At 35.3% G+C, this 13,775-nt stretch overlaps 1 protein-coding gene across 1 annotated transcript; it reads left to right on the top strand.

The window, feature by feature from the left end:
* The first annotated feature begins 257 nt into the window (after positions 1–257).
* On the top strand, positions 258–10,060 carry LOC132728906 (SET and MYND domain-containing protein 4-like). The gene is made up of 5 exons (XM_060714618.1): positions 258–454; positions 762–834; positions 2,138–2,278; positions 4,935–5,199; positions 7,055–10,060. Exons 2-5 carry the CDS (start codon positions 795–797, stop codon positions 8,616–8,618), a joined length of 2,010 nt encoding a protein of 669 aa, XP_060570601.1. The 5' UTR covers positions 258–454; positions 762–794; the 3' UTR covers positions 8,619–10,060.
* Positions 10,061–13,775: the final 3,715 nt, after the last annotated feature.

The following is a 13,775-nucleotide window of genomic DNA, read 5'->3' as shown; positions in this document are numbered from 1 at the left end:
GGGTAAATCTGCTAAATTCTGGTATCAGGTGCTGGTGATGTCATCGTGCAATGGGTCTATAATCATTTTTCATACATTGTACTCATTATTTACCTAGGTTATGTTCTTTTCTCATGCCATGGTTAAAAGTTAATCATATACCATCAGTATCAATCCCTATACAAGCTCACTATACTCTCGATGAGTACTTCTAAGGTCATTTTATTTCATTTCGTAAGACTTTCTGCTCTATCCTGGTCCAGCTTCGGAGGATGAAAAAAAATTGGTGGTGTTCTGTCAAAGAAAAGAAGTAATATACACATCGATTTATTTGAACGATACACCGTTTATTGAAGGGAGGTCACTCTAACACACTGAAATTTGACACTTTCACGGAAATATTTCCAAATTTGGAATATATTCAGACAGGAAGCCGACAAACTCTTAGATTATCTTTGAATGTGAGAACTGACAGGTAATGCATGATTGTTATTTTTACTACAGTAATATTTTATGCCATTTTAGTAAGTGTATTGTTAAAAACAAATTATATTGTAACAGTATCTCAGTTAGTCAGTAGTAAAATCAGAGACATATAAAAAAAAAATTGCGCGGTGTAGATATTTACTGTAGATTCAATTTCCTAAACACGTGCTTTTTGTAGAATCTGAAAATGCTTTTATTTAAAACTTCTGTCTAATTGAGATTTATACTGAATTTTAACTATTTAACAGTTGAAATATATCTGAATATGAAGAGTTGAATTAATATTGTTATTTTAGGGTAAGACTAAGAGCAGAGTGTTGGATAATATTATGGACAGTCAGGAAAATATTTCATCACGGAAAAGTCGAGGTATTTCCATGTTTTGTTTATGTATTCTATGTTAAATGAGCCAAAGCTAGATTCTGAGAGTCTGATGTTTCTGTTCTGGGTTCAGAGATATTGCACCTACACAAAAGAACGCAATATCTCGTTGCGTAGAACAAATAGATGGACTACCATCCACATACATTTGTACTAATGCTCAAAATGCAGTTTTTGCTATCGAGCCCTCTTGCTCACTTCCCGAACTTTACGTAGACCTTCTTTAATTTAAATGATAAATTATTTTTCCTTGAACCAAAGGGTTAGTTTTCCTACAAGGCTAAACAATATTTCAGACTTATTTTTTATGTTTTCTCTTGTTGGATCCATTTATGATTAAATCAGTAGCTGGTGTTTCTGATGATGACATTGTCCAAATCTCCTGTGATGTTAAACAACATCTAAATAAAAATAAGCCTCGGCAAATTCACTTAATCCATAAGGCCTACTGGGTTGATTTAAGACAATACATAAGAACTAGATTTCCCTTAAGAAAGCCAATAAAAGTAACCATCAGACTAAAGGTCCATTTCCTTGACATATGTTCTTTGTAAAGTTATTATACACATTGTTGCAGCAAACATTTCATAGCACTTTTAGGTCAACAATTATTTCACCTCCAACATGGATTCAGTAAAAAAATCTTGTGTTTCACAACTTTTAGGACTGGTTGAGGATCTATTAAGGAACTTAATTCAAAGTCAACAAACAGATTCAATACTGTTCAAATTTTTAAACACATTTGATAGAATTTAAAGTTTTTGACTGTTACTCTTCAAATTACATTAGCATGGCATTCAAGACCACACACTTCAATTGGTAAAAAATTTTCACATAGTTCGCCTAATTTAGCCTGTCTTATTAAATGGAAATAAGTCAGATGAGGTATCTGTTACATCAGGTGTCCCACAGGGCACTGTCCTTAACCCACTTCTTACTCTACATAAATGACCTGTCTGAAAGCATAATTTCACAGGTCTGGTTATTTGTTGATGACACTGCTGTGTATATTATTATAACAGTTAACAGTACACATGAGCAAATCTTGCAAGAGAACTTAAATTTGTTACAACAATGCAAAAGCACATGGAATACGGATGATAAACCAATCTGAATGTGTAGTATGTTCCTTTTAAATATGGTAGTCTTTGCCTGCCAAAATATAGTAGTCTATAGCCTGGCATGCAGTCTCCACTCCGCCTACTTTTTTTTATGTCAGTTTAGTGGGTATTAATTACATTTACATTATAACATTTATAACATTAAGTGATCATGCTTCTGTTTATTTTAGGTTTGCTGACAGATTTGAAAACAAAATTACAAACATCAGGAAAATATGCTGATTTTCTGGAAGAATTCAAGTCGTGTAGAAAAGATGAAGATCGTTTGAAACTTTTGAATAGTTTAGACGAGGTCCAGGATTTGGTCACAGGTAAGGCTTAAAACTATTGTTGTGATACATTTCATAGGATTTCCGAAGATTTTGTCACAGGAAAGGTCTCAAACAATTGTCATGGTACGTTTCATAAGATTTCTGAAGACTTTGTCACAGGTAAGGCTTAAAACTATTATCATGGTACTTTTCGTAAGATTTCTAAAGATTTCGGCTCCAAAACAAATTTTTAGCTCGACTATTCGATAAGAATAAGTAGAGCTATTGTAGTCACCCGAGCGTCCGCGTCGACGTAACCACTTATGTTAAAGTTTTTGTAATACCTCAAATATTTTCAAAGTCCATTGACATATGGCTTTGAAACTTTGCACACTTGTTCACCATCATGACCCCAACCTGTAGACAGGAGGAGATAACTGTATCAAGCATTTTAACAGAATTATACCCCTTTTCTGACTTGCTGAATTTACGTTTAAGTTTGCATACCAGATATTTTCATATACTATTGAAACATGTTGAAATTTTATACTCTTCTTTGAGAGCATAATAGGACTGTCTTCAAGGCCTATAACAGTAACATGGATTTAAAGGAAAATTTGGCCCTTTTGTTAACGTAGAAAATTTTACATTATCAAGGCTCTTTTACTATCAAGCACTAAGAATAGTCGAGCGTTGCTGTCCTACCGACAGCTCTTGTTGTTATGGATATGAAAATGCTTTAAAAATGCTGTAAAAAAACTTAAACTTAAATCACATAATATTTTTTTTTTTTAAAGTTTTTGAAGTTAAAACATTGTTCATTTAAAGATACAATGTTATCTATTAAAAGAAGATTTGTCACTTTCTAGCTTTAGTTTGAAATGGTGATATTTCTAGAAATGTAAAAAAAGAAGATCAAACTGAATACAGTAAAATCCGCTTATAACGAACTCACTGGGACATTCAAAACCTGTTCCTTATATCCGGAGTTCCTTGTAAGCATATAGCGAATTATATCCTTGTATCAGGAGTTTCTATAGCGAACAGATTTACATATAACGAACTGATTGTTTACCATTGTCCGCCATTTTTGAAGAGCATTTGATTAAGAAATAGTAATATTAGTCTTTTATTTATATTTTAGACACAATACCCGAGAGCGTACTTTTTGGAATTTGAAAATCATTGCTATTTCAGTTTTACTCCCTATCTCAATTTCACATAAAATATAATATGCTGTTTCTAAACTCTTTTCAATTTCTTTCCATGATTGAGAATAAACAAGATTTTCGATTTTTCCTTCTATATTGAATATCTTGTATTATAATTTAAGGGTGACTTTAACTAATGTAAGATATAGATTTCTTTTCATTTAAATCAAGCGTACTTTGCAGTTTGCAATGGTTCATGCTTGCAAGCATGCATGATTATGTTGAAAACGGATTATAAATTATTATAATTATTTTACTCGAGCAAAACTATTGAAGAAAATAAATAAATAACCGTTTAATCTTGGTGAAAAGAGCTCATGCTAAAAATATCCTAAAAAGAAAACTATACAAATTCATTTGAATAGATGTTTTGAAGTACATACAACGATAAACGGTACATTCGCCCGAGTTTTAATCCGTGCGAATGAAAACGAAAGTTGAAAATGCAGGATCTATTTACGGATAGCCAATATTTTGAAGTTCGTTATAAAAGTGTAATTTTCTGTACTATTAACTAAATTGGGACTTAGAAATGAGTTCCTTATAAGCGATAATTCCTTATAACCGTGTTCACTATAACCATATACTTTTATATTAAATAAAGAAGGCCAAAATTAGGGCCAAAATAAATTGTTCCCTATAACCGGAAGTTCGCTAAAACAGTGTTCGCTATAAGTGAAGTTTACTGTATTACCTTTTCTCTACATGATAACATAGAGGATATTTGTTTAGTTCAGTGTAAGATCGGAATATATCACACACCCGTGCCGATTTTGCGACTCCGTAAATATGGTATTGCACGGCCGTGCATATATTTTGACGTGACGTCATTAGCGTTATACAAACATATTGTAACGACGCGCTTAATGTAAGCTTTATACTATAGGCGCTTCAATGAAAAATGACTCTTATTTCACTTTAAATGGTCTTTATTTTGGGTATGTGATAAATAGAATATTAAATTCGTGTAAGCTCATTACTGAATTTATTGCACTCGTTGAATAAAATAATATTATGCTCGCCAGAGGCTCGCATAATATAATTTTATTCAACTCGTGCAATAAATTCAGTATTGAACTTACACTCATTCAATATCCTCTATATATTTCACCGAGTAAGCCCCAAAAGTTATATTTTACGAGTGGCGCAGCCACGAGTGAAATATGAACTATTGGTGTTCACGAGGTGAAATATATTTCGATCTTGCACTAAACTAAACAAATTTTCTTTTAATTATATGCAAAAAAACGTTTAAAAAGACGTTTTAACCTAATTCTAAATTAAAATTAATAATAAGACGTGACATCATTTGCGACGTCACATCATTAAATTGGTTTCCAGCACACTGGTATTTCACTGAAACAACGAAAGGGGCTTAAATTCATATTAACAGTGAAATTATCAAAGTGGTAATTTCACTGTTTCAAACAGTGAAAATATCAGTTTTATATTTCACTGATATAAAAGCATGTAATAAATCATCTTTATACAATCTTTACTTTCAGTAAAAGCTGTAAAGAAAGGTAAAAATGTAGAAGACTCAGCTAGCCTTCGGGAAAGAGGTAATGCAGCATTCAAGAAGAGACAATACAAACTGACGTTAGAACATTATAACAGTAGCGTCATGCTTGCCCCGACATCAGGAGACACATCTGCCCTAGCTTTTGCCCTGGCTAACAGATCAGCTGTATTGTGTCATATAAAGTTGTATAAACCTTGTCTTGTGGACATACAGTCATCTATAGATTATGGTTATCCTGAAAATCTCAGGTAAATGTGTATTCCATTTAACATTCTACAAACATAATGCAAGCAAAATTTGGGGCATCCATGGCCGAGTGGTTAAGGTCGTTGACTTCAAACCACTTGCCCCTCAACAGCCGTGGGTTCGAATCCTGACAGGGACTTTGGATTCTTTCATGTGAGGAAGCTATCCAGCTAGCTTACGGAACGTCGGTGGTTCTACTCAAGTGCCCATTTGTGCCTGAAATAATGCACGGAAGTGTACCTGAGGTCTTCCTCCACCAGTAAAGCTGGAATGTCGCGATATGACCTATACTGTGTCGATGTGAGGTAAAGCCCAAAACAAACAAACAAAGCAAGCAAAATTAAAATGTTATGACCTATTGTTTGACAAAAATTGTTAAACTTTGAATCAATGCAGAAAACATGCTTTTGTTCAGTGTTTCCCTCTCTCCTCTGAAATGTCCTATAACTTACATGTACAGATTAAATGTACACCATAATGATATAGAATTAAAGTGTTATGCTGTATAACTTAGTGTTGTGGATTAAATACCACAAAAGCTGATGCTAGGGGGCCTGTAAGATGTTGCACATTTCATAGTCTCTTATAAAGAATCCCTAAAAAATGCCCATCAAGACAAAATTGAAAAATGTTCCAGACTCACGAAAAATGGCAATAAAAAAAATCTGTCTGCTTTATTTCCATTGCTGTTGAGGAAACGCCCTTTTCTTCAGATTTTTTTTTATTCGTAAAATTCGGGTCTAAAATGAGGCAGACAGATCAGCGGTTCCGTACTATGGCTAAAATAATTTATGCTCTGAAAGCTAAGGTCATCATCCAGCAGTAAAGGCTTGAATATATCCAAGTGGTAACTAGGGCGTTATTATAAAATTTTCAAAAGCAGATTCAAAGTTTTGGCATGACATAATTCTAAAATATTTTGTATATAATTTATATCAATGAGAGGAATATATATTACAGAAACAAGCTATACCTGTAAACTTGTTTTGGTTGGTCTCTTGGTATTAAAAAGTCTTTTATTAATGTCAAATTTTTAAAGCAATAAAAGCATGTGTCATTAGTGTTGTTTTAAGCCTGCACATAATAATAGAACAGGACATATATGAGCCGCGTCACGACAAAACCAACATAATTGGTTTGCGACCAGCATGGATCCAGACCAGCCTGTGCATCCGCGCAGTCTGATCAGAATCCACGCTGTCAGTTTCTTAACTTGTAATAGGGTTTGTAAGCGAACAGCATGGATCCTGATCAGACTGCAGATCCTCAGGCTGGTTTGGATCCATGCTGGTAGCAAACGCACTATGTTGGTTTTGGCGTGACGCTGCTCATATGATAAAGTGGCAAGAACGCTGATTTTGAATTACTACTATATAAGAGGTTAAGTTAGCAATGCCAAAATATTGGTGAAGTCCGCAAATTGTCGAGAAAGCACTAAAATTCTCTGTTGCTTAAGTATCAACCAACTGTCATTAATTGCTATCCTTGCACAATGGCTAATATACTCTCATGTGAAATGTCTGGAATTTAAAATTTGCTAACTTTTCAGCATAAGTAAATATCCACTTATACACTAGTTGACAGCTGTTGTTAAAGTGACATACATGTAAGACTAACATAGTACTGAAAACTAAACCTCTTAAATTGTCTCTCTCTTGCCCTCTCCTGTCCCCTGCTTTAAAAAAAATTACATAATTGACTATTTTATTTATTAAATGCAGAATACCCAATCATAAAATTCAATCTTTTGAAACAGCGCTGCTTCTGGAAAAAAAATATATATAAGAATATTCTGGAGTGGAGTCTTAAACTTTTTTATCACTTTGTCTGATTTTCCATCATTCTTTTTAATTGCAGATATAAGCTGTATGAAAGGCGAGGAAAATGTCATTATCAGATGGGCCACAGACAAGAGGCAATAGACGCCTTTAAAATGGCCAAGACAGCTTTAGCTAAAGCGGAATTAGATCAGACAAAACATAAGAACCTGATTAATGAGTTTGACAAACAGATCTGGCAGTGTGAAAAGATGACCGAGGGTCTGGTCAAATGTGCTGAAGGGACTGTTGTACTTAATTCCCCTATTCCTTGTATAGAGAAAGCAGATAAACAGATTCCTGTTATGTCAGAAGGTCTTAAAGTCGACTACCGCGAAGCCTCTGGTCGTGGGCTGTTTGCACAAAAAGATTTTGAAGTAGGCGATGTCCTGATTGTTGAAAAACCATTCGCTTCAACAGTTTTGTCTGATTTCAAGGAACGTTACTGTCACCATTGTTGTGAGAGAGTTATTGCCCCTACTCCTTGTTTGTCCTGTAGTGCTGTGGTTTTTTGCAGCGAAAAGTGTCAGAAAGAGGCTTGGTCGAGTTATCACCAGTTTGAGTGTGATGTGTTGTACAATATACACAAAGCAGAGATTAATCTTGGACATCTTGCTGTTAAAACTGTACTTAAAGCCGGGTTCCAGTATCTTGCAGAGTTTGAAGGTAAATCGGACACGGATGAAACAAAGATAGCGTTGAATGAGAATGGTATTTATGACAGTCAGGATTACAGGACAGTTTACGATCTTGTGAACCACTGCGAGGATCGAGATGTTGAGGAAATATTGAAATATTCAATTGAAGCCTTGTTTCTTCAAAAGTGCATTGAAGCTACTGGATTTTTCGGCTCAGGAGAGAAGAAGGATCTATCAAAGAGCTGTCTGATAGGCGGCCATATTTTAAGGAATTTGATGATGTTGCCTTGCAATGCTCACGAGTGTTCAGAATTGTCGCACATTCCCTCTAACCTTCCCGCATCCGTAACTGTAGAAATTGGGTCAGCCATTTACCCTGTGTTAAGTTTGATAAACCATTCCTGTGATCCTAACGTGGTTCGTCATAGTTACGGAAATATTTGTGTTGTTAGGGCCATTCGTAACATTCCGAAAGGTTCCGAAGTTTTGGATAATTATGGCGCTTTGTGTGCACTAACCCCGACAAGTGAACGCAGGAATAAGCTGGCACCTCAGTATTTCTTTACATGTAACTGTCTTGCGTGCATTGATGACGACCCTCAGTATAATGATATACCCTCTGAAATGCCGGTCTTTAAATGTGACAACTGTTCAGGGCCAGTGTTCCTTCCTTTAAAGAACAAATATGATATGGTCCCTTGTTCGTTCTGTCAACAAAATCACGCTCTGCGACCAAGACTGTCTTCTCTCAGCCAATCAGACGAGACATATCGCATGGCAATGAAAGATGTCCTTCTGAGTTCCTGCGACAATATTGATCAGAGTATTATCTTTCTTGAGAATCATCTCCGACTGATGGACCGATTGTTGTGCCGGCCTTGGCGTGACTTTAATGATTGTCAGGAGGCTTTGAAACAATGTTACGCCTATAAAGGAAGTCATTATGCTGTCACTACGGGGAAGTAAAACTATAACTTTAGAATTAAATGAAAATTTCAAAATGGATTAGACACTGTTCATAACATGCCTTCAGATAAATAATATTGCATACTGCTTAATCAATAATTACACAACTAATATTGTAAAATTTACTTTGCCTTTGTGAAGTAGATAACTTGTAAAATTTACTTTGGCTTTGTGAAGTAGATAACTTGTAAAATTTACTTTGCCTATGTGAAGTAGTTTAATAAGATTTAAATGAACATATGAAGACTTGTAAGATTTTGTTTTATTAGGGGCTTGATTTCAGGTCAATATGTATATCCGATTGGGGTTTAAGCAGTTTAAGCAGTGTATTGCTAACTTGTTTTGAAATTTTGAACTGTCTTTACTGTGAAGGTGTGACTTGTAAGCCAATCATTAACATGTTTACCATAATAATCTCTCTGACCTTGACCTCTATTAATTGTTTGCTCACAATTTTTGTTGTTGTTGTTGTTACTGCTGGATTTTTATTTTAACATTTATGCAATGATGCTGTTTTTATGCTCCCCGAAAAATTTCGGGGGAGCATATAGTCGGCGCCTTGTCCGTCTGTCCGTCCGTCCGTCTGTCCGTCTGTCCGTCCGTTGTCTTGTCCGGAGCATAACTTGAAAACCCTTGGAGATAATTTGTTGAAACTTCATACAGTGGTAGAGGGCATCGAGGGGGAGTGCAGTGTCAAAGAACCATAACTCTATTTTGCCCGGTTTTTGAATTATCTCCCCTTATAGAAAAATCTTGTCCGGGGCATAACTCTAAAACTATAAGAGATATCAACATGAAACTTTGTAGGTGAATAGATCTCAATGGGTAGATGTGCAGTGCATAAGAACAATAACTCTTTTCATCCTAATTTTGGAGTTATTGCCCTTTGTTAATTTTAATACTTTGAACTTTGTCCGGAACATAACTTGAAAACCCTTGGAGATAATTTGTTGAAACTTCATACAGTGGTAGAGGGCATTGAGGGGGGGTGCAGTGTCAAAGAACCATAACTCTATTTTGCCTGGTTTTTGAATTATCTCCCCTTATAGAAAAATCTTGTCCGGGGCATAACTCTAAAACTATAAGAGATATCAACATGAAACATTGTAGGTAGATAGATCTCATTGAGTAGAGGTGCAGTGCAAAAGAACCATAACTCTGTTAAGCCTTATTTTTGAATAATCTCCCCTTTTAGAAAAATCTTATCCAGGACATAGCTGTAAAACTATAAGAGATATCAACATGAAACTTTGTAGGTAGATAAATCTCAATGGGTAGATGTGCAGTGCACAAGAATCATAACTCTACCTTGCCTAATTCTGGAGTTATTGCCCTTTGTTTATTTTTACTTTTTGAATTGTCCAGGACATAACTCGGAAATCATAAGAGATATCATCAAGAAACTTTGTAGGTTGATAGATCACATTGATTAGAAGTGCAGTGCAAAGAACTGTAACTCTGCCTTGCCTAATTTTAGAATTATTGCACTTTGAACTTTTTCCACGGACATAACTCTGAAACTACAAGAGGTGTACTTTCCTGTGTCCAAAACCTATTCGGGGAGCATCACCCGGCTCAAACCGGGCTCTTGTTATTTGTAGTCTTCCATTGGATGAATTTATTTAGGAACCAGTGAACTGTGTTATATATCTTCTAAAATCATACCTTGTGTTCCGTCTTTATCTATACAGGTGTTAGCATGCCTTTAAATGAGCCATGTCATGACAAAACCAACATAATGGGTTTGCGACCAGCATGGATCCAGACCAGCCTGCGCATCCGCGCAGTCTGATCAGGAACCATGCTGTTCGCTATCAGTTTCTCTACTTGTAATAGGATTGGTAAGCAAATAATGTAATATTCACACTGACATTAATGTTGCCATCCAACAAAAAATTTAGTGACCTCCTGAGTTGAGCATTACTGTGTTTTTCTTGAATAGCTTAAATTTAATGAAGAATATTTTATTATACACCTCAGTGCCAAATGTTAGGCATCATACAGGTTAAGTGTCGAAAGTTAGGCATAATACAGGTCAAGTGCCAAAAGTTACACACCATACAGGTCAAGTGCCAAAAGTTTTCAGTACATTTAATTAGAAATACTATTTTCTAAACAATATGATATGTTTCCTCTTTGAACTTTAACCATTATGTTTCTTGTAAAGTGCGATATGTTATAAGAAATAAGACATAGTACTTGGGATCTCATAGCATTGTAGTGATCTCCCGGTCGGTCCTTCGGCTTTTTTCCATTACAAGTTTTGCGGGATGGTCAACGGATCATTATAAAGACATGAATTATCAGGTCTGTGATAGAAGGGATTTTTTTTTTGTGGCTTTTCGAGACAAAAATGAAACTTAAGCAAATTATTAAAAAATGTTAAGAGAGGGCTTTGTGCAATATAGTATAAAATCTTTGTTTGTTTCACGAGAAGATGCTGTACTTCACACATAAGAAACGAAAATTATCGTGCTGTAATATAAATTCATAATGAAGATTTACGTCAGGATATATGGATAAACAGTTGTTTGCAATATAACCATCATCTAGGTGATGGAGGATATTTGTTTGTTTTGCATATAAGATTGAAATATAATTTCACTGACTGAACACCAGATGCAATATTTTTACGAGTGGCGTAGCCACGAGTGAAAATATAATAGCTGGTGTTCACAAATGAAATATATTTCAATCTTATATGTAAAACAAATCAATTTTCTTTTTATTTCATGCTTTTTAAGTGATTTTAAGTATTATTTACTGATTTTGCCGCGTAACGTTGCGCATTCTCCCTTGTGACGTCATCACATCATGACGTCACATCATCAATTTTGAAATATAGTTCTGTTTAATTTCTCTAATTTTGTTACATTTTTAACATGATGTATGGTGACATCGACTTTCTTTTCATAAAGAAGCAAAATTTACGCATGACAGCATTTATTTCTGCCTGTTATTTCATTTAGTTATGATTTTCTTTTCATCCGCATTTAGATATAGTCCGGCTACAGTGAAAATTATATTTTATAAATTTCACTAGTGGTTTATCAGAATATAATTACTGATATATTACAATCAAACACTGGAAAGCATGAAATAAATTTGGGTAATATATACTTACAATTGTTTATACAGGGTCATTTAACCTGTTCTAAAAATCTTTAATTTCAAACTTTATTTTCTTATAAAGACAGGGTCTTATAACCTGTTCTAAAAATGTTCAATTTCAAACTATATTTTCCTTTTAAAGTCATTTACAAGTGATAGTGAATTTAGTATTTTACATGCCTAATGTTGTGGTTTTTAACCAGGTTTTCCGAAGGAAAAAACTGGTTATTAGATTGAGGTATGTCGGCGGGCGGATGGGCGGGCGGGCGTAAACAATTTCTTCTGTGCGCAACTCCTCCTACATTTCTCAACGGATTTTGACCAAACTTTCACAGAAGCTTTGTCATCAAGTGCCCTGGCGCATATTGTCGGGGTTTTGCGATTAGATAATATTTGACCTAATTATGGCCCTTTGTTTTTTTTCCTTATATAAAATATATAGTGAACAATTTCTTTTGTGCGCAACTCCTCCTACATTTCTCAACAGATTTTGACCAAACTTTCACAGAAGCTTTGTCATCAAGTGCCCTGACACATATTGCCAGGGTTTTGCAATTGGTATATATTTGACCTAATTATGGCCCTTTGTTTTTATATGCCCGAAAGAATTTCGGACATATTATGTTATACCCCCTGGCGTCCGTCCTTCCGTCCGTCCGTCTGTTAGCAATTTGGTTTCCGGAGCATAACTTAAGTTCCATTTGGCCCAAAATATTCAAACTTCATAGGATGATTGTCCATATTGGGTAGAAGACCCCTATTGATTTTGGGGTCATAAGGTCAAAGGTCAAGGTCACTATGACCTTAAAACTGAAAACGTTAGCAATTTGGTTTCCGGAGCATAACTTAAGTTCCATTTGGCCCACAATATTCAAACTTCATAGGATGATTGTCCATATTGGGTAGAAGACCCCTATTGATTTTGGGGTCATAAGGTCAAAGGTCAAGGTCACTATGACCTTAAAACTGAAAACAGTTTCCGGAGCATAACTTAAGTTCCATTTGGCCTACAGTGTTCAAACTTCATAGGATGATTGTCCATATTGGGTAAAAGACCCCTATTGATTTTGGGGTCACAAGGTCAAAGGTCAAGGTCACTATGACCTTAAAACTGAAAACAGTTTCCAGAGCATAACTTAAGTTCCATTTGGCCCACAGTGTTCAAACTTCATAGGATGATTGTCCATATTGGGTAGAAGACCCCTATTGATTTTGGGGTCAAAGGTCAAGGTCACTATGACATTAAAACTGAAAACAGTTTCCGGAGCATAACTTAAGTTCCATTTGTCCTACAGTGTTCAAACTTCATAGGATGATTGTCCATATTTGGTAGAAGACCCCTATAGATTTTGGGGTCACAGGTCAAAGGTCAAGGTCACTATGACCTTAAAACTGAAAACAGTTTCCGGAGCATAACTTAAGTTCCATTTGGCCCACAGTGTTCAAACTTCATAGGATGATTGTCCATATTGGGTAGAAGACCCCTATTGATTTTGGGATCATAAGGTCAAAGGTCAAGGTCACTATGACCTTAAAACTGAAAACAGTTTCCGGAGCATAACTTAAGTTCCATTTGGCCTACAGTGTTCAAACTTCATAGGATGATTGTCCATATTGGGTAAAAGACCCCTATTGATTTTGGGGTCACAAGGTCAAAGGTCAAGGTCACTATTACTTAGAAATTGAAAACAGTTTCTTGAGCATGACTTTAGTTCCATTTAGCCCACAATATTCAAACTTTATAGGATGATTGTCCATATTGGGTAGAAGACCCCTATTGATTTTGGGGTCACAAGGTCAAGGTCACTATTACCTTAAAACTGAAAATAGTTTTCGGAATATAACTTAAGTATCATTTGGCCTACTGTGTTTAAACTTCATAGAATGATTGTCCATATTGGGTAAAAGACCCCTAATGATTTTGGGGTCACAAGGTCAAAGGTCAAGGTCACTTTTACCAGTTTCTGGGGCATAACTTAAAGTTCCATTTGGACCACAATATTGAAACTTCAAAGGAGGATTGTTATTTGAAGGAGGTAATACTTT

Source organism: Ruditapes philippinarum, unplaced genomic scaffold, assembly GCF_026571515.1.
Source record: "Ruditapes philippinarum isolate M1 unplaced genomic scaffold, ASM2657151v2 ctg4444_1_1_1_1, whole genome shotgun sequence".
In the NCBI taxonomy this organism is placed as follows: Eukaryota; Metazoa; Mollusca; class Bivalvia; order Venerida; family Veneridae; genus Ruditapes; species Ruditapes philippinarum.
This window is presented reverse-complemented; position numbering and strand designations above follow the sequence as displayed.